The sequence below is a fragment of the Cupressus sempervirens genome, chromosome 6 (assembly GCF_028749045.1).
Source record: "Cupressus sempervirens isolate cs-2001-9-10 chromosome 6, ASM2874904v1, whole genome shotgun sequence".
Lineage (NCBI taxonomy): Eukaryota > Viridiplantae > Streptophyta > Pinopsida > Cupressales > Cupressaceae > Cupressus > Cupressus sempervirens.
Genome location: NC_143123.1, coordinates 213,421,067 through 213,442,726, shown reverse-complemented (window position 1 = coordinate 213,442,726; position 21,660 = coordinate 213,421,067). Strand labels below are relative to the sequence as shown.

General features: G+C 35.1%; 1 protein-coding gene across 5 annotated transcripts in view; it reads right to left on the bottom strand.

Moving 5' to 3' along the window:
• Window positions 1-329: 329 nt before the first annotated feature.
• The window catches only part of OVA4 (Nucleotidylyl transferase superfamily protein), a 265,199-nt gene continuing 243,868 nt past the window's right edge, over window positions 330-21,660 (bottom strand). For 2 of the 5 annotated variants that reach the window (XM_089787496.1, XM_089787495.1), the window contains exons 13-15: window positions 17,212-17,293; window positions 1,094-1,183; window positions 330-1,002 (exon numbers count right to left, since the gene is read on the bottom strand). In XM_089787496.1, coding sequence (XP_089643622.1) covers window positions 856-1,002; window positions 1,094-1,183; window positions 17,212-17,293 — 319 coding nt within the window. In that variant the 3' untranslated portion in view covers window positions 330-855. Of the gene's footprint in view, window positions 1,024-1,093; window positions 1,184-17,211; window positions 17,294-21,660 lie in introns of all 5 variants that reach the window. The other 3 variants (XM_089787497.1, XR_016352847.1, XR_016352848.1) reach the window with 3 other exon arrangements.

Here is a 21,660-nt window from a genome sequence, read left to right as displayed (position 1 = left end):
CCAAGTTTAGCTGGTCATCTGAAAATGTGATGGCTTTTGGTCCCTTAAACCTTTTGGTGTTATGGATATTATTAAAATTCATTCATTCCTTCAGTCATGAAGGTTACATGCCAAGTTTAGGTGGTCATCTGAAAATGTGATGGCTTTTGGTCCCTTAAACCGTTTGGTCTTATGGGTATTATTAAAATTCATTCATTCCTTCAGTCATTATTCTTACACATGCCAAGTTTAGGTAGCCATTCATATATGTAATTACACGAATTGTAATACAATGACTGCTCATTTGAACATGTTATGGCTTTTGGTCTCTTAGACCATTTGGTCTCATGAATAGTAAAATTCATTCTTCTTGCAATTTGTCTATGGATAAATGGAATTAATGTTCATTACTACAGATATTCATCCAGCATATTCATACACAAATCTCTTCAGGATTCTCTTGGTTAAAAACATTAATCTTTCCAAAAGTTCAACCTGATCTCTGCTTTAGTTTTCTTTAGAAGTAGAATTCAGCTATGTTTGGAGAGGCACTATGAATTGTTGGACAGCTGTCACATCCACACTGACATTATTTATACAAGGATTAATATTCTGGCACCTCAGTGTCAACTTCTTATTTCCGAATGCTCTTGCAAATAAAGAATTATTTGATTAATCATTACAATTTATCACTTACAAAATTGTGCACCCTTCTGTCATGATAAAGAGGGTTGCAAAAAATGTAATAATTGTTTGCAATATTAATATTAAATTTTTATCCCCCTTTTGAAATGGAAAAGCCAATGTCTTTGAATAGAACTTGCTTCCATTGGGATTCAAAAGCAAAAGGGAGGTTTAACTAAAATAGAATGACGGTTATCGATGTGTTTGACGGGGTAGAAAGCCCATTGCCTGGTAAACATTCATTAAGGTTGTGCAGGCTATAGCAGATGCCTTTGTAGCTCCTTCTGCTAGAATACTTTCCAGGTGTGCTGGATCTGATGTAATCTCTATATATCGTGTCTGTCAACATTACAAAGAACACTAAATGAGAAGTAGACCTTGAAGAAAATGGTTGGGCTTGAGTCATATACTTGGTTGTTAAGGCACAAACCTGGATAGGTTCTAAATGTGCAACTACTGCATCAGTGATCAAAGGCTTGAACTGGCCCCAATTCATGTCCCTGCATTCCTCAGCAACTTCCTAAAATCAATGGAAAGAGGAATGAGTAAATCATTTTAGTACATTACCACATGATACAGTAGATAACTTCTCGAGAGAGAAAGATGTCCTCCATTTCAACAGAATATAATAAAAAATACATAAAATGTGCTACCAATAACACATTATTGTGCTCCTGTACATGACTAAATAGCATACAGCAATCAAACAAGATAGATGTGAAAAGTGTAAAAGTTTGAATCATGGAATGTTACAAACAATTGAAAAGGTTGGGATTGTGGAAAATTTTAGGAAGGCTGGTTTGCAATATATCATGATCTAATAAACGATTCCATTTATTACTGTGACCTGCACAATGTACTATAACTATAAGCCATTCATGAATGATTAAAATAACCTGCAGAAACAAAAAAATAAGTGTGTTTTACCAGACAGATATATGAATTAGAAAGCCATTTCGTTAATTAGTTTATGGCAAATGCACACCTGCAGAACATCCTAATTTTGGATATGGGAATAAAACTGGCAATATTTTGAATGTTGCCCATGTTCCCACACATCCAGGTATCCCTCTTGTTTCAATTCAGGTTATAGTCCCATCCCTTATCCTCAGGAGACATCTTTTGGAACAGGCTGAAATGCCTTCAGATCTGCATCCCCAGGGGATCTGATACAGAACGATCCAAAATGCTGTCTATTCCTACAAAAGACCCAGACCATATCTAAGGACTTTAGAGACCACTAGTCAATTTAAAAAAATACTAAAATTAAATCTCTTGTTTGACCCTGACTTATTATTTATTTGGCATTACAACAAATAATAATAACCAACTTGAAAATCACATTTAACCGTTCCAGCTTATATCACTGTTTCTTCTTAAACCACTTCAAGCTGCTGAAACCACCTCACAACTAACCACTCATTGCAAATTTTTGTTGCTGCCAGGAGAGTGATGAAGTCTGCGAGTTTGAATTTCGATGCTGATTTCTGAGTACTCTCTCATATAGAGAAATATAATGCTTAGTTTGACTGGTTCCCATCTATCATTGAATGCTACACTTTGACTCTATAAATTACAGCTCATAAACGTATAGATATTGTGTCCTTTTACTTGATTTTTGTTTATGTCCAATTTTTAACCTTTCTGTACAAAAGGTGGATATTAAGTGTATTTTCCTTTTTATGTTTTTTGTGGACACTTGAACTGTGCCTTGTATCCACAGTTCCTAGAAATCGGTGCTTGCCATGCCCATATTGTGATGGCCAAATTCGTAATAATCATCTAATAGGTAAATTTATTAAGTAATTGATTAAAAACGTTGATTGTTAGACAATCACTAATTAATAAATGAATCAATACTCCTCAGACATTAATCGAATAATCAAATGAACAATATCAATTAACACTGAATAATTGAACATTATCAATTAACATTATTATTCATTAATTGATTGAAAAAACGATAGTAAGTCACGAACAAATATAAATCAATAAACAAATATAATAATAAACTAATAAATATTAGTATAAATTCAAATGAATTAATATTATTCATTGAATAATTAATTATTAAATAAACACAAATTAACAAATTAACAATAACCCATTAATTGGGTCATCGGCATTATAAAGGAAGTCATGGGTCAGCATAGAAGTCGTGGCCCTTGAGGAAGAAAGTATAAAAGGGGGTTCCTAACCTATGATGGGACAGGCAAAAGTAAGAGAAAAGAAAAACAAAGTTAAAGAAAATAAAAAGGAAACATATTTGCCACGGATAAGGAGACCTGCAAAAGGTACTGTGGGCAGCGTGTACGGTCTAACTGCGTAAGCAGTGACCATTCTATACAATTCTACATCAGTGGACAAGTGGCGATCAGGCAATAAGGTATAACTTATAATTTCATTGAAGTTGGAATTTTATAGCATAGCGATAAATAGGTAATAGGAATAGAATAAATTGTTAATATCATAATTATTAAATGTGATAACTTCTTATGTTAGTAGGAATAAAATAAATTTCTAATATAAAGAATAATCATTAAATGTAATTCTTTTTCTTGTTATTAGGACTAATTATATAAAAACAGAAAATATGTATAGTTAATTTTCAATATTATTATCATACTTATATTTATGAAACAGAGTCTAGGTTGTGATCAAGGAGAGACTCGAGTAAATTCTAACCAATCGGTTGTTCCCAAAAGCCCTGAGAGCCTTGAGGCATTGTACCAAGAGAAGCTTAAGGGCTTGGATCTGCAAACTTTGAGGGAACACCTATTGAGGATTGTTGTCTAAGCAACCTGATTACATCCGAAAATTCTTTCTTAGAATCCAAAGGTGATTAATAATCATAGATGGTGAGAACTCCATTTTGGTGAATGAATATAGGAATAATTTCCTTACTCATATAAGCATATTCTACTGCACTTGAATAATCTTTATCTAATTAACCCAAACTAATAAGGGGACATTGCAATTGGTATTGAAGCAAGCGTCCTATCATCCTGTTAATGCAACAAAGCCAAAGAGCTCAAAGAGCATTACAAAGGGAAAGGAGGAAAGAAAACAATGCAATGGGTGAATCGGTAAATGATGAATTCAGAACTTTCATGGAAATAACAACCAAAACACACCAATGGAACAAAATAATTGAGCCCAGGCTTTCATAAATGTAATGGAAAATATGAACTAGTCAATAAACGATCTCGCAAATTCTAATGGTAAAGATGCCACTACCAACCATTCAGAAAATATTAGAAAGACAACAACCATCGGGGTTAAGAAACTATCCTTCCTACTAAGAAGGGAAACACCTAGGGAGGAAGAAATAAATAATCACCATACTCGTAAGACGGAAAAACTGGAAGCAACATATTCAAAATTAAGTCCTGAAATAAAAGTGGATATATCCTTCAGAAATTATGGCAAAGCAAAAAAACTAGAGGCCCCTTGAAGGGAGAAATAATCGTCTAAGAAAGACTTAAAACAAAAAGCAAATAAGTCACCATTTGTAACTTTGATGGATCTACCAAAATCACAACCCAAGGTTGGTTGTTAAAATTAAATACTTAACCCTCAATCCCATGATGGAAGAAGAATTAATTTTCTTCTGCACCTGGAGGATGCAGCCCATGATTGGTGGCACCATGGGGTCTATACCCAAGCATGCAATGACATAACATCTTATGAGGAGTTTTCCCAAAAACTAATTAAAAGATTTGATCATAAGCATCCACAAAAAGACTTTGAAAGGTTAACTCAACAAATTCAAATAGGGGCAGTAGATGAATATGTTTGAAGATTCTAAAGAATCTCTACAAGAGTTACACGGGTAGATGAAGAAAGGTTATGATACCTATTTGTGGATGGATTAAAGGAATCTATAAGGGGACTAGTGGCTGCTTTCAAATCCACCACTTTAGTAGATGCAATAGAAACAATATTGGATGTGGAATCAGCAGCCAACACCAAATTTTCAAATGATCATAGTAGGGCCTTCCACAGGAAGGACATTCACCATAGACAACCAATCTCACACCCTACACCCCTCAACAAAATGATGACGTTGAGCATCAAAACCACACAATCACCAAAATGGCCTGATCTATGCTTGAACGCAAGCAAGTTCCAATGAAATTTTGAGCTGATGTTGTCCACATTGTTGTCTATCTTTTGAACTCCTCTCCTACAATAGCTATCAAGAAGCAGACTTTGAAAGAGGCCTAGTCAAGTTGTAAGCCCTGAATTAGCCACCTCAAAGTTCTTGGCTCTACTACATTTTTTTGGATCCCTTATGCTAAATACACTAAGTTAGATGCCAAGAGCCAGAAACTCATGCTCACTGTGTACAATGACAATCACTAAGCCTACTGCCTGGTTGACATTGAGACTAGTCCTCACATCTTCAATCATGATGTAGTCTTTGATGAGGAATGAGGGCCATTTCAGCTCTCTCCTCAAGTTATTAGTTCAGATGATCAGTCTCTCCAAGCTCAAGACTTAGATATTCGTCTCCAATTAGGTCCACCTGATGGAAGGGCTTCAACTCAAAAGGCACCATTTGTTGTTGCTGCTACCTCTCCTCCAATTTCTTCTCCAATAGACTCACCTAGACATGCAGCCACACTACCTAATTTTGCTCAAAATACATCCAACCTTCTATATGATGATGATGATCTCCTTGCACCTCCTGCTTCAGATGCTATCACTTCTGCTCTTCGTCCCAAGTGGTACGCTAAGATGATTGACGACATTCATGATGATGAGCTCATGGAGGGTAGAACTACTTGAGAAAAGAGCAAACTTCTGACTAGGTAAAATTTTCTCTCATAGCCAACATTCATAGTATGTATGAACCTCAAACTTACAAAGAGGCACAAGGAATACTTGAGTGGGAAGAAGTTATGCACAATAAGCATCATAGCCTATTGAAAAATAACACTTGGGTTCTGTTAGATCTTCCTTCAAGAAAGAAACCCATTGGTTGCAAATGGGCTACAAAGTCAAATACAAAATTGATGGTACTTAAGATAAGTACAAGGCTTGTCTTGTTGCCAAGGGTTTCTTGCAACGGGAATCAATTGACTATGAAGAGACCTTTTCTCTCATTGCAAAGAAGAGCACCATCGGATTAGTCCTTGCCATGGCAGCTTAGTGTGACTGGAAGGTCCACCAAATGGACGTCAAGAGTGCATTCTAGAATGGTGAGTTGTAGGAAGAAGTGTACATGATACAACCTCTTGGATTCAAGGTTGTCGGTAAAGAACACTAGGTACTCAAACTAGTAAAAGCACTCTGTCTTTTTTACTAAAATTTGTACGTCAAGACTATTGGCAGTGACATCATCAATCTAGTTATATATGTTGATGATTTGATTATCACTAGCAATTTGAATCGTTGATTTAGGGAATTAAACAGAATCTCAAAGAGATACAGTACAACAAAATATGGACATTATGAGAGTACTCAAAGACAACCTCTATCATGCACACAACTAACAAAATATTATACCAACTGAAACTGGACTAACCAAGCATTTGAAGATGGGGATTGGGCTTTCTTGAGATTACAAACCTATAAACAGGGATCTACTAAAACTAGCGGAGTAGAAAAATTAAAGCTATGTTTCTACAAGCCCTACAAAATATTAGGGAAAATCCATGAGGTAGCCTATGGATTAGAACTACCAAAGAAAAGTAGGATCCATATTGTCTTCCATGTTTCCCAACTAAAGTAGGTCCTTCAACAACAAATTACTCCATGCGAAGAATTGCCCCCACTCGATGATGAAGGAAAACTCGTCCTCAAACTAGAAAGGGTTCTCAAACTGAGGGAGAAGCAACTGATAAAAAAGATCATTCCGAAATATCTAATTAAATGGAAATGCCTACCAAAAGAAGACAACTTTGGAAGGATCAGAAATTGTCATACACTCAAACCTTAAATTGCTTAATTACAAAAAAATTGTACTAGCGCTCACAACAGCAGTGCTAAATAATATGAATTTCTGAAAATCTTATACTAAACAACTCGCTCAACTCAAAAAGTGCAAACTCAGTATCGGCATAGGGAATCAGTTATCACCAAATAAATCAAAGCTATCTAACACAATATGAGTGGACTCACATTGCATAATTGTTTTAAAAGAAAAACTTCAGAATAAGGTATGAGATGAAACAATGCCAATTGGATAACAATGTCGAATCGATCTTTCAGCCCTAATCAGTATTATCAGTTGCACAACAAATTACCGGAATACCACATTGAGTCCCATGTAATATATTTATTTAAATTGTTTCACAAGCTACTGCTGCAACATTATCAAGACAATTCTAACAAATGAACCTGTAATCCTCCAGCATATGAACAATTTACAGCAAACCACACAACTAAAACGCCCAAACAAAATATAACTCTAAACAAGAAGCTAATAAAGAATTGCTTGCAGCAGACTTGCATGTTCAACATGATGCAACACCCAATTAACTAGCAATTTTCTGGACAGATCGCAGCAGATGAGCTATAGCAGTCACTTCAATTAAAACAACTCTCTCTGACAGCAAGACTCTCAGCCACCTATCTCAGTGACAAACACCCCAACGCAATGGATTTTACTCACCCTCAAAAAAGAGATTCAAACACCCTATATCAGATGCAACTGGGCATCAAATGCGGATATTATATTATGCCAGGTTGCACTCTAGGCGCTCAACAGCAGGAAATGTAATGCCCAAACGACCATAATAAATTCCCCTTCCAACAAAGATATGGATGCCTGGAAATAACACTTACAGACTGCAATAAAATCACCCAGCAAGAAAAATAACTCAATGCCACTTAACAGGAAATTCGGCACTGTAATTTGCAAAATAAGCCATGCCACAGACTTGTAACACTTGGTGTCCAAACTAAAACCCTCAGCACTCAAAGCCTGATGCAATTACACCACTAACAGATTACCCAAACTCAAATACAACCGCCCAAAAGTCAGAGATATAAATCACCCAATCTTCACTGCAAAACCCCAAATCCAGATCACCCAGGTGTAGGATCGATCTCCAATTACAAGTTATATTGCATTTAATTTCTCAGTCACCAGCAAATGTCTTCCTAGTCACAGCAAGTACAGAAGGAAGACACTAGAATTCAGATTTACAAGCCCGGTAATAATCTACTATACGTAAGCAGTAAATTTGATGCATAACTCAGATTCCAAATTCCTCAGAAATCAATTGCTCCTCAGCTACAGTAGATACAGAAAGAGGAAGCTCTAAATTCAAACCCTCAGATAAAACCACTATATTTCAGCAGTGACATTGAATCCAGCAAACCCCAAAACCCTCACAAGACAATAAACATTAATAGACAAATGGATAATCTCTTTGCTTCATGAAGCCTTCTTTTACATGCAATTTAGCTTCACCAATGCATCTTTCATTAAGCTAGCTTCATCAACAAAACATTCATTTAGAAGCTTCCGTTAGATTCTTTTAAATAAATAACTTTCTAACACATGGCTTCATGAAGACACTTTTCACATTAAATAACATAAAGTGCCTTAATAAATGTGATGCCTCATTATTAAACCAATAATTATGAACTACATCAAATGAATGCACCAACCAAATACAGATGATGACCAATTGTCAAGATCGCCAACTGCACTGCCAAATATGGCAACTACACATAATAGACTTACTATAAATAGATAGTCTAAAACTGAGACCCTCAAATCTCATTGCCAGCTCACGAGGGTTGCGATGATGAACTGGACTAACCAAGTCTAGAGACATGCTAAAAATGAGGACATTGCAATCCTCCCTCCCCAAAGATCGGTTGTCCTCAAGCAATCCTACAACACACCAAACTCCAACCTCCACCCATATCCCACATGAAGAAGCACATGATATCTTTGTCATCACTAAACCAACTACATACCAATAACATCATCAGGACCAATAGCATAGTTTGTAATATAGCACCCAATACCTCTGCTAATGATGTAGAAATCAAAGTATCACCAGAAGATAAGTCCATAGGAGGTCGTAGTATGTCCTCCATCATTGCGTCAATCCACCCATCATGCCCGAACATGCAACTTAGGCATAGACAAACTCTACACCTGATGTAAATCCTGCACTTGTGGATCGAATATGAGACTGTAAAAACTCATCAACGTATACACTCTATTGTCACTCTAATCATCCCCATCTAAATCATCAAACTGATGTGATGACTCAGCCTCGATCTCATCATAGTAAATCCACATAGCACGATTCATTGCTCCCTTCTGCCTCAATGCGCAAGTATGACCTTTAGAGAAAGGTCTCTTGCACCAAAAGCAAACTTATCTCCTCCTCGAGTCCTCTCAAGAAGCATCATCAAACTTCCTAGTTGATTTTCCCTTGTCCTCAGTAATTAGTGGGTGCTCCTCATCAACAAGTGGAGGGGCAGAAGGTTTCGAAGCAAACTTGCCGTAAGAACATGACTCTATAGCCCAAGGTTTCCTCATCACCTCCTATAAGGTAGATGGGTCCAATGACTTAACCCACCCACAAAGTGTCTTAATCAGTCCCTCCATAAACATCACTCAACTCCACTCAGATATATCATATACCATCACTAAGAGATTCTTTTACTTACTGATATAAGCCTATAAGCCTCAGCTGAGCCAACTCTCTAAAATACACTTCATAATCCTTCCTATCAAATCTCTCGATCAATCGATCCAAAAACTCTTGATAGGAAGTGATTCAATCATGTTGCAAGGAGACTAACCCATGGTACCACCAGTCATGGGCTACTTTGTCCAAATGCAGTACTCCAAATCTGATAGCATCCTCCTCAGTCATAGGATGCAATGCGAAGTAAGTATTGAACTTATGGATCCAAGCTCGAGTTTCACTCTCTCACTGCCATCGAAGTGGTCCAATGTCATCTTATTGGCCACCTCACGTAAATTAGTCTGTAGAGGCCTCTGTCTCTTATGTGCAAGCTTCTGCGTCAGGAAATCTATCAATGTTCAAGTGTTGCTTGATTGCTTGCGACAAAGCATCTGACTCCTTAAAGTATGCTACTACATCATCTGCAAAGGATGCTATAGACTAGTAATACTTGGCATCCAATCTGAAACCCTCAACACTCAAATAGTGATGCAATTACACCATGAACGGATCGCCCAAACTCAAATACAATCATCCACAATTCAAAGATATAAATTGCCCAATGTTCACTCTAAAACCCCAAATCCAGATCGCCCAAATGCAGGATCGATCTCAACATTCATCACCAAAAAATGTCCTCCTAGTCACAGAAAGCATAGAAGGAAGACACTAGAATTCAGATTTAACAAGCCCAATAATAATCTACTATACCTTAGCAGTAGATTTGATGCATAACTCAAATTTCAAATTCCTCTGAAATCAATTGCTCATTGACCATAGTAGATACAAAAAGAGGAAGCTCTAAATTCAAATCCTCAGATAAAACCACTATACTTTAGCAGTCTCGTTGAATTCTCCAAACTCCAAAACCCTCACAAGACAATAGAAATTAATCAACAAATGGATGATCTCTTTGCTTCGTGAATCCTTTATTTATAAAGCAATTTTGCTTCACCAATACACCTTTCACTAAGGTAGCTTCCTCAACACAACATTCAACTAGAAGTTTCCATCAAATTCTTTTAAATAAATAACTTTCTAACACATGGCTTTATGAAGACACTTTTCACTTAAGATTCTTTACGTTCACAATTACATTTGATAACATTAAATAATATAAAGTGCCTTAATAAATGTGAAGCCTCATTAATAAACTAATAATTATGAACTCCATCAAATAAATGTACCAACCAAATGTAGATGATGACCAATAGTCAATGCTGCCAACTGTATTGTCAAATATGGCAACTACTAGAAATAGACGTACTATAAATAGAAACTCTACAACTAAGAACCTCAAATCTCATTGCCAGTTTACAAGGGTCACGATGATGAACTGACCTAACCAATTGCAAAGACTTGCTAAGAATGAGGACATTACAAAAATTTAGAGGGGTGGATTGTAACAACCCCTATCTATAATAAATAATTAATAGAAATATATACTGATTGAATATATCAACAAAATATTAATAATTGACCAATTGAATTTATTATAATTTATATAACTATCATACTTATTACTTAATTGAATTAAAATCATAATTCTTATTATTTAATTGATTTATAATTATCATTACTAATTATTTAATTGATTTGTAATTAGCAATAATAATTACCATTCTTATTATGTAAGAAATTATTTATGCAAATGTTTTTCTGGGCCAAGATTGTGTAGAAAGTTTTTAAACAACAACATTTCGAATCATACTCCATGATCCATTTCCAGGATGAGAGAGTGTAAGAATGTCAAAGAGAGTAAGATTGCAGACCAAAGGGTATAAGTAGGGGGAAGAGTGGGATGATAAGTGGGCACACGGATTGAGTGAGGAGTGAGAAGCAAAGGAAAGGAACAAGAAAAAGAGAAGTCAAGAGAAAAAGGGTTAATTACCCAAATGAAATACTAACAGCCAAGCATTTAGCCATTCAAAAATAAAGAAATAAATAACAATAGAAATGAAAAAGGAAATTAATGATAAACTAGAAAATTACTATATATGTAGATATATGTACGTAGATATATATAAGTATAAATATATGGGCGAGTATATATATCTATATTATACTTATATACTAGCAAGTATGCACATGAATATAAAAAATGAATATATATATATATATATATGCAAGTAAATAAAATTAATAATATCAATAACACTCACACTCTTTTTTTAACATTTTAACTTTTTATCACCATTAGTGTGAGTGTTATTGGTATTACTAATTTAGATTTGATGCATAACTCAGATTTCAAATTCCTTAGAAATCAATTGCTCATTGGATCGGCCACAATACATACAAAAAGAGGAAGCTCTAAATTCAAACCCTCAAATGAAATCACTATACTTCAGCAGTGGCATTGAATTCTCCAAACTCCAAAACCCTCACAAGACAATAGAAATTAATCGAGAAATAGATGATCTCTTGGCTTCGTGTAGCCTTTTTTTATAAAGTGATTTTGCTTCACCAATACACCTTTCACTAAGGTAGCTTCCTCAACACAACATTCAATTAGAAGCTTCTATCAAATTCTTTTAAATAAATAACTTTCTAACACATGGCTTCATGAAGACAATTTTCACTTAGGATTCTTCACATTCACTTTTATAACATTAAATAACATAAAGTGCCTTAATAAATGAAAAGGCTCATTAATAAACTAATAGTTATGAACTTCATCAAATAAATGTACCAACCAAATGTAGATAATGACCAATTGTCAACGCCACCAACTGTACTGTCAAATATGGCATACCCAAAATAGATTTGGTATAAATAGAAACTCTACAATTGAGACCCTCAAATCTCATTGCCAGCTCACAAGGGTCGCAATGATGAATTGACCTAAGCAACTGCAGAGACCTGCTAAAAATGGGTACATTACACCATAGATGGAAAACTCGCAGATTACTCGGCGAGTTTTAAACACTCGTCGAGTATTTAAGCTGGGCGAGTAAATCCCAGAAAAACTCGCAAGAATAAAAACTCGGCTATTGGGAAATCGGCGAGTTTTTACTAAAAAATCAGCGATTTTTTTTAAAAACTCGGCTGCATTGTTTGATGCCAAGAACTATTTACTATTTTGCTTCCTGCCATGAGCATTCCACATGAGAATGCAATTTTGTACGCACTGTGCATTTATATATATCTAAACTCTACTTGTTTCTTTTGTATTCTCTTTAATTAACTTATTAGATGCATCTTCTCATTAAATATTGCAAAATAAATGTATTTTTAATTAAATTTCAGCGGTTTTTTTAAGTTCCCGAGTTTTCCCGAGTTTTTTTTTAAATCGCCGAGTTTTTCCCGATTAAACTTTTGGGGGACTTGGCGAGTTTTTGCCTTTGGCGAGTTTTCCAACTATGCATTACACAAATTTAGAGGGGTGGATTGTAACAACCCCTGCCTGTAATAAATAAATAAAAAACATATATACTAATTGAATATATCAACAAAATATTAATAATTGACCAATTATATTTATTACAATTTATATAACTATCATTCTTATTATTCAATTGATTTATTATTATCATTGCTAATTATTGAATTGAATTGTGATTATCAATAATCATTACCATTCTTATTATCTAAGATATTAATTACCATTTTCCTATAGAACTTAAAGCATGTAGACCATGGTCCAAATAGGATGTTGGCGGTCTATTCAAATGACCCAATAGTTAACATGAGCAATTAACAAACACCATATACTAACGATAGACTCATCAATAGATTTTTAACACCATGAATTCAATAATCCATTACAAAACGTCACTCTAGGAATGGTGCGATCCCAAGACATGTATCATGGATGGATATTAAAACAATAAATGGTAGTAGTAGAGAGGATCCATCGCATAGACAGAGAATTCAGAAGAGTGAAATAAAAGGAATACTATTGGCAAGAGAGAACAAAGAATACTGCTCTGCAATACTACAGAGCTCTATACAAGTATATCTCTGCAGTTTATTATCAATCAGGTTGAAGTTTATACCGAGGAAACTCAGCGATTTGAATATAAACATATATATATAGCTCTATATCAGAAACATAGAGGAACCTGAAACTCACATTCAACATAGTTAATAAATGTACCATCAAATAAGCATGCTAAACTATTATTAATTAATAATTTTAGTCTCCAAGAAGGGAGAGCAGAGATGTATTCAGGGAGAGGATAGAATAAATTGCAGCCAATAGGTTATTCCTAAAATAGGGTGGGGACCAGTGACCCCAAGCTCCTTGAGGGCATCATAAGAAAGGCTTAGCATGAAAGCCTTGTTTAAATATCTTCGTATAGTTTCTTTGACTTACATAGACTAAATCAATATGCCTTAAGCAAGTCAATTCAATGTATATTAAATATAGGTCAATGTATGTCAACTAGTCTAAATTATCAGAGGACATTACGAAGAGAGTCTTGTGATATTCCTATCAGGATTTAGCTGTGTAGTTTTTGAGTCAAACCCATTGACCCATGTATCATGAGTAGTGATTCACACATGAATACATCTCTCATGAGAATAAATGGAACACTTAGCACTCATTGAATCTAAGTGATGCTCATAGGGGTGAAGCATAGGGACTTCCCATGAAGGTCACCCATCCTAGTATTACACCAGCTCGAACATGCTTAACTACGGAGTTTCCTCCATGGTTGAACTCACTCTACTTGTAGAGTGGGTTTAACCATGGAGGAAACTACATAGTTAAGCGTGCTTGAGCTGTTGTACAGAGATGGATGACCTCTCAAGAAGTCCTAGTGCTTCACCCTTGTGAGTATCACCTAGATCCAATGAGTGTGAAGTGTTCCATTTATTCTCATGAGAGATGGATTAGTGTGTCAATCACTACTCATGATACAAGGGTCAATAAGTTCGACTCAAAATACACAGTTAAATCTTGATGGCAATATCAAAATTTGACTTGTTGTGGAAAATATCTCCTACTTATAAATAGAATCTTTCTATTATATGTATGTTTCTTTTTAGAAACATCTTGATTATAAACTGTATAAGAAGAATTTCTTCTTGGTTAATAATCATTCAATTGTTTTACCAATCCCCTCTTGTAATAATAGTGGACAAATTAGAGTAAAAATAGCCTAAATGTCCCAATCTTGATCTTCACGTCTTATGCCAACTCTTTAGTGCATTCAGCTATGAGCACAATTGGAGCTTGTTTGAGGCTATCCACACAAAGAAAAGGAACAGATTGGCTTGAAAATATCTCAATGATCTTGTCTTTGTGCAATTTAATCCATAGTTCACAGACTCAGACTCAGAGTACTCAGCATGCCAAAAAAATGCAACTCAGCAAATACTGAAGAAAAACTCGACAACTTAGAAGTATTTAAACTGAAATCTCTTAAAGAAGTTTTTTTCTTTGTAAACTTCAATTGTGAAATGTATTAAATTATAATTGGCATCTCAAAAGAGAAAATGCATGGTTTTATAGTGAAAGAAACATGTGCAAGGCACATTTTGCCCAGTGTTTTACCTGTGCTGTTGTTTTTTACCCACATTTTTTATGCCTAAAAAATTGCGAGTTAAACTTATAAAAACTTGCACAGCAAAAATAATATAGTACTCAGCAAATTGTAAAGCACTCAGAGAGTTTGCAAACTATGATTTAATCTTTGGCTTCATACAAGATAGGTGGAGGGAATATCAGGTGACTCAACAGATTTGGGTGGGATAGATCCTGACAGTGATTGGATAAGGCATTGTTTATCGAGGATGAAATCTATGATTCGGAGGCGAGTGCAGTAGGTGGTTTGGGATCGGATGACATTGACAAGGCTGAAAAGGAATCACTGCCACTTGCATCTACATCCATGATGGAGGTCAAGTGGTAACTACAACTTATCATGCCATGTGAGCCAGAGGAACCACAACAAACTGCAAGGATTAGACCCTCAAGTTCTACCTCTACCCTAGTTTTCACTAGAGCAAGGAAGAGGAAGATATATTATGTTCTAATGTTGTATTTAATTTTAAATTTACATAAACAATTTTACTATTTTTATTTTGTTTCAGTCTATCAGCCATCAACATTTAGCATGAGGATGCCACTTTATACCAATAGGGTGATTTGCATTCAAATCAATCAAATATAACAGAAAACACTTTTGTACTCATATATGACTCATTGGATGCATCTTCCCATTGAATATTGTGAAAAACAATGCATTTCTAATGAAATCTAAACAATCTTTTAAGTTGCAGAGTTATTGCCGAGTCGAGCGTTTTGGGTTTGGCGAGCTTTTACCCAGTACAAGCAGTCCAACTATGGTTGGTACTACTGAGAAAACATATCAGCTCTCATGAAACCAGAGGAAATTTGAAGCAAGAGTAAAACAGTCCTCTACTAATTTTATTGTGCAGACTCCATTAAAAGCATGGCTCCTACACAAGAAACTGTGGCTTTTCACAGTAAGAAACACAAAATTGTTAAAGATTTCTTCAGCTATCTTGAAATCAAAATCAAGCATGGTATGTTTTTGAGAAACAAAATGAAGCTATATGTTGCAGAGATACTAATTACAGTGGACAAATGACAAGCCCATAAAATGCACGTGGACAATGAAGATACCCAGAATAGACAAGACTGCTGACATAGCCGACTTTAAATTTCAAAAGGCTTTCACACAAGTTTCAAGAAGTGAAGAGGAAAAAGGGGATTGGCAGTTTTTCTTTTACCAGGTCAATTATGTAACTCATTATAAGATGTAACTTTCGTAATTTGTCAACAGATTGTGCATACCAGAAAGATTTTGTATAAATATTAGTTAAACAAACATAGAAAGGGCTTAATGTCAATGAGTTCTGTTTTAAGCAATACTAGTTGCCTCCTCTGGTTTCAAAGCAGGAACTTTGAGTCTTTCGGTTAACTTCAATTCCAAATCTAATTGATGCAAGGTCTTTGTTTACCTGGGCTGGATTAACCTCAATATATATTGATGTTGCATATATAAATTCATTACTGCTTCATACTTTTTCAAGGCAGCTCTTTCAGTTTTCTTTCATTCTGAATAAATGCAGTGAAATATATCATGTCACTTTCTGTTTTTTTGATCATTGCAAAATTGCCATTTGCTTCATAAATGGATTTAACAGTTATTTCCTCTTTCTACCTTAGGCTTGTAGTGAACTGAGTTTAAGCAAACACATGAAAATTGAATACCATTGATATAGTGGAAGTCATGTAGTTACCTCAAACATTTTTAATAAAAGGATAAACTTAAAGTAAAGCCAGCATGACAATCAAGGAGAAACGGTAATTTCATATGGTAGCACTATTTGTTATGTGACAGCTTTCGGATTTTAAGGATTGCTTTTGTGTGATACGAATGACATTAATACAATTGAGGAATCTAATAATAATCTATGAGTCATTATCTTTCAGTATCAAGTTTTTATAACTTTCTGCTTAGGCATTTGGGATGGGAGGCAACACAAAAGCCTATTATTTCTAGATTTGTGGCTTACCATGTATCTGGGAAGAGAATGGAAAAAATATGTTTTAAGTGCTGAACAGAAGCCTCAATCATATGATGGGATTTTATCATGAAATGAAGGTATTTTTAATCAAACAAAGAAAAGAAGCATTTAGCTTATTACCTATTATTCTGAACAACTACTCACATTCATGTGAAAAAGTCCGAGTACCTATTAATTTTGCATACATTTTTCACTATCATAGATACATGGATTTAAAATTGTAATATAAGCATACACTACTCTATACTGTATAGATTGTACTGGAACAATCCAGACAGTTCATCTTGAACAAGATAGTACAAAAAAGATGCATTAATTGTATAGCAACAGAAATTGCCAAAAACACTTAGTTAAAAATGAACATGCAAGTCAATTGTACCTGTTTTGTTTTTCCTGTTACCAATTGGTATATGGAAAGAAGATTGTTGCATTCTGGTCTGTTTGGATTGTCAAATTCTAAGCTGTCAATAAAATACCAAGCTAATAAGATGCCAGTATCGCATTTAAATTTTTAACTGTATCATATTATTTCTTATAATTTGACTTAGCTTGGGAAATGAATGTATGGAAGCTAGATCATTAAACTGAAATGCAATAAAAGTGTAATAAATAGAGATCAAAATGCATAATGACACAGATAAATGGTCAACTGAGAACAGCTCAAGTGGTAAATCATGAGGCTCTCATAGTGGAGACCAGCCACCAAATCTCAAGGACACGTGTTATATGCTAGTAGTCAAGTGTTACAAGATTCGACAAGTCTAGCCAGGACTCGATGAGTCCCTAGGCGAGCCAATCAAAACAAGGCAAGCTGCCTCAGGACTTAGACTCGGCCATCCTGGCCGAATCTTGGCTTACTTGCCGAGTCATGACTAACTCGTCGAGTTCCCTCAACCTAGCTCGGCCGGCAGGTAGTGTCTAGAAAAGACAAAAAAAAAATTTCTTTTTGTTTTTTTGGTATGTTAAGCATAAGTAAGACCTAAAAAGGTCATTCTATCACTTGCAAACACAAAGAATAGAGAAAGAGGAGTTGAGGGAAGAGTGTTGGGGTTTTGGGATTTGATAGTGATGATGGCATTGGAGGAGGCTAGAGCACGAGGAGACGCAGTGTAGGACCCTAAGGCCAAGAGTGATGCATCCAACTGTGATGATGAGGATTATGAGGATGAGTATAAGGATGAGGATGATCATGATGAGCATGTCACTGAGGTTCAACCTCAGACACGGGGAGAGAGGATGGCTCTAGAGTATTCCATGACCTATCTTAGGCATACTTGTAGGATGATATAGGCTACTATGAGCCTTTCTTTTGATATATGTTTTTAACTTTTGATTCGATGGATTGCATATTCCATGGATATTGTACACAATTGACATTAAAACTATATTTCAGATTTCTATTATGTTATTCAGTTTAAGTAACTTCTTTCAAAAATTTGAATTTATACTTACGTGATCTATGAAAAGTTGTATATGTGTGCAAAGTAGCTTCTATTTATCTCAATTATTGTGTATTTGACGTTAATTAGCTAAATGATGCATGAAAAAAACTTAAAATCCTTAATCTTTGAATTTCATGGGTTTTTTTATTTGACAAGTCCTCACCGAGTTTGGCTACCAAGACCAAGTCCGAAGCCAATTTGGCCCTGACCAAGTCCAAGCCGAGTCTAAGGCTGGTAACATTGGCTAGTACAACATATGTACAGCACTTAATTTAGGTAAATAACCACATCCAATTCTTTGTGGGATATCTTCTAATGGAGAAAATCAAGTGCAAGCTCAAGTGAATTTGACAAAAGAGATAACCTTTCCCATGGCACCTATGCTGAAGGACTCCCAATAATGTGAAATTCAATCAATAAGAAAAATAAAACACTAATATGTGGTTCAGCGTAAGGGATGCCCATCTTCAATGGAGCAGTAATTTATTTAGAGGTTGATCTTTGTTTCATATAGAGTTTTACAATTTTCAAAACTTATGGTTGACTGATTTTGGTTTTATATGGACATATTATTTTTTTACCAAAACTTTATATCATTCATTTTTTTGCTGATTCATTCACCCAACATATAATATTCCAAGAGTGTGTTAATAACAAGTTCACCACCTTTTATATCTATCATCTGTCTTGACTCATTTATATTGATATATCCAATGTATCAATATTCACATTTTATTAAATTTTCATTTTTAGGTGTAATTATTGATTCTATATTTGGCATAGAACAAGATGTGTGATAATAAAATTGTTAGTTATTGGATGCTCTCTTGGGCCCCCTGGATGCGAACGTGTTTTGGGTGCTCTCTTAGTGTGCACAGGAAGCCCATCAACGCCCTGCGGATGCTTTGTGGATGTGCATCCATTAAATGTGCTTCCTGCAGGCACCAAGAGAGCATCCACGAGCATCCAGATGCATGCAGGGCCCAAGATGCCAAAAAAAGGCCAAAAGTATGCATGCTCAGAACTGTAGATGACATCATTTTCTGAACCTGAGATGACCCCATGCAAAACATTTTCATCTATTTACTCTATTAGAATCTATTCATCAGGGTTTGCAGATGCATTTTGAAAAGCCCCTTGCCAAGGTTAGTTGGGTGGTCACTAGTGCATAGTTATCTAGAAATGGGCAATAAGTCTGTGTGCTTAGTTAACCCATCCACTGCAACTGTAATATCCCCTACCGGCTATTTCCCCAAAAAACCTTGATATTAAGTGCAGATTTAAAAACCCGAACATATACCCAATATGCAATATAAATTCCAAAACTTCACCAGATTTGTAACCAGCAAATTTACTTACAATAAGACTCAAAAAACTTGTTTATTCCTCCAATATTCAGAAAAGTACATATATAAATCAGGAGTTAACTCAGATAACCATCAAATACGTTACTGTATTTTACAACAGCAATACAATAACATGCTAATAACCAAATGATCCAATCTTACAAACATTAAAACAGTCAGATTGGCAAATGCAGATAAAATCTGTAAGAAGGCTAGGTTTGCGTCCAACCTTCAAACGCTTTTCCAGGTTTTTGCGTCTTAGAAGAAGTAACCAACAACTGTTTCCAGTTCCCAGATTAATATTTGCTTGAATATTATATTCTTCATATATCCTCATGAGAAGCTTGTTGTACCTTTTTATCACTTTTCCCAATGTGATGTACGCTCTTGTAGGCAATGTGGGATAAAACACTTTTTATTTTGTCCTTTAGTCACTTAAGTGACATAGCACCTTTTTAAAATAAAGTGAGACATTAAATGAACTTTAATAGTCAATCAAAACCCACAATCATTAGGCATTAAAATAACTGATCAAACGAACTCGAATAAGCACGTGCAATAGCTCGTTGGAAAGCTCTCGGCGAGACACTTCCAAATCAACACTGGGATATCAAGAATACTGAGCTCTATTTACTTACTAAAAATAGTAAGCATCTGGACAACCTGTCAAAACTGCTCTGATGGGTCTGGAACTGGAAATGTCTAGGCCAAATCTCGAACTTAACCTCGTAAAGAACCTTTTCGCCCCCGAGACCTAGGCGAAGTGAGTTGGCCACACAAAAATATAATGTCCCAGAAAAAAAGGGACATTACAGCAACATAGATATATTTCCTACCATTTTTCTTGGGAAGGCCTATATACACTTCCAATTCTTACTGGGAATAGGCAATAATTACCTTGCAAGAAAAGTATGCTCCGCTTAATTCTATTTGTCAATTGAGCATTCCTTGATATGTTTGAGAACATCTTCCTTAAAGCCCTTCCAATAGAATGTTTCTCTTATTTACCTTTATGTCTTCTAGAAGTTTGGTTGTCTATTGTGCCCTATTAGGATCATTTTTACTTTGCCTTTGCCCTCAAAATTTGATTAATAATCTTTTATTGTTGCTCCTCCTTATTGTCTTGGAATGATGTCTCCTTTATTAAAAAGGTCACCACTTTCCATTGTTTCCTTTGAGAGATATATATTATTCCCCTAATTTTTCTCCCTTGTCCTACAAATGAAACATTTTTTTTGTATCTTCCCATGTGGAGAAGAGTTACACCTCTTCATCATGTATGCCATTTGCAATGGTCACAACCTTTGTACAATTTCTTACTCCTTAGAAGAGTCAGAAAACTTCATCATTATTTCCTCCTGAAAGAGTCACAACCTTTGATAATTACAACCCTTTAAAAGACCCACAACCTTTGATAATTACCACCCTTTAAAAGATCCACAACCTTTCATCATTGTTTCCCTTTGGAAGAGTCATAGTATTTCATCATTGCTGCCCCTTTAGAAGAGCCATAGCTTTTCACATTTAATATTGTTTATTAATTCCTATGCTCTTTTTTCGTCCTCTTTCTCCCCCCTTCCAAATGAAGTTCTCTTCTCGATTTTTATATCTCATATTTGAGAATCACAACTTTTCCTTTCATTCCTTTTGAACCTTCATTAACTGAAGTTTAATTATGTTATATTCCAATATTTTTATATTTTAAGAGACTATTGGGTCATACGGAAGTGTGTCTCACTCAAAAAAATTATTATTTTTATATTTATTTAATATTATTGATTTAAATATATTGCATTACATTATATTATTCATTTAATTATCTTTATATTTAATATTGTTATTCATCTATTAAACTCTTCTTTATTATTATTTATTTAATAAATTGTATTACTTAGTTATTTATTTATTGTTAAATCCTATTCGAGAAAGGAGACATTATAGTCCGCTCTTCCACAAAATTGTTTTGTCCTCAAGCAATGCAAACCTTTGGTGTGAGTGGTGTATCCAATATCCAATCCAACAACCCTGAAATGGAAATTT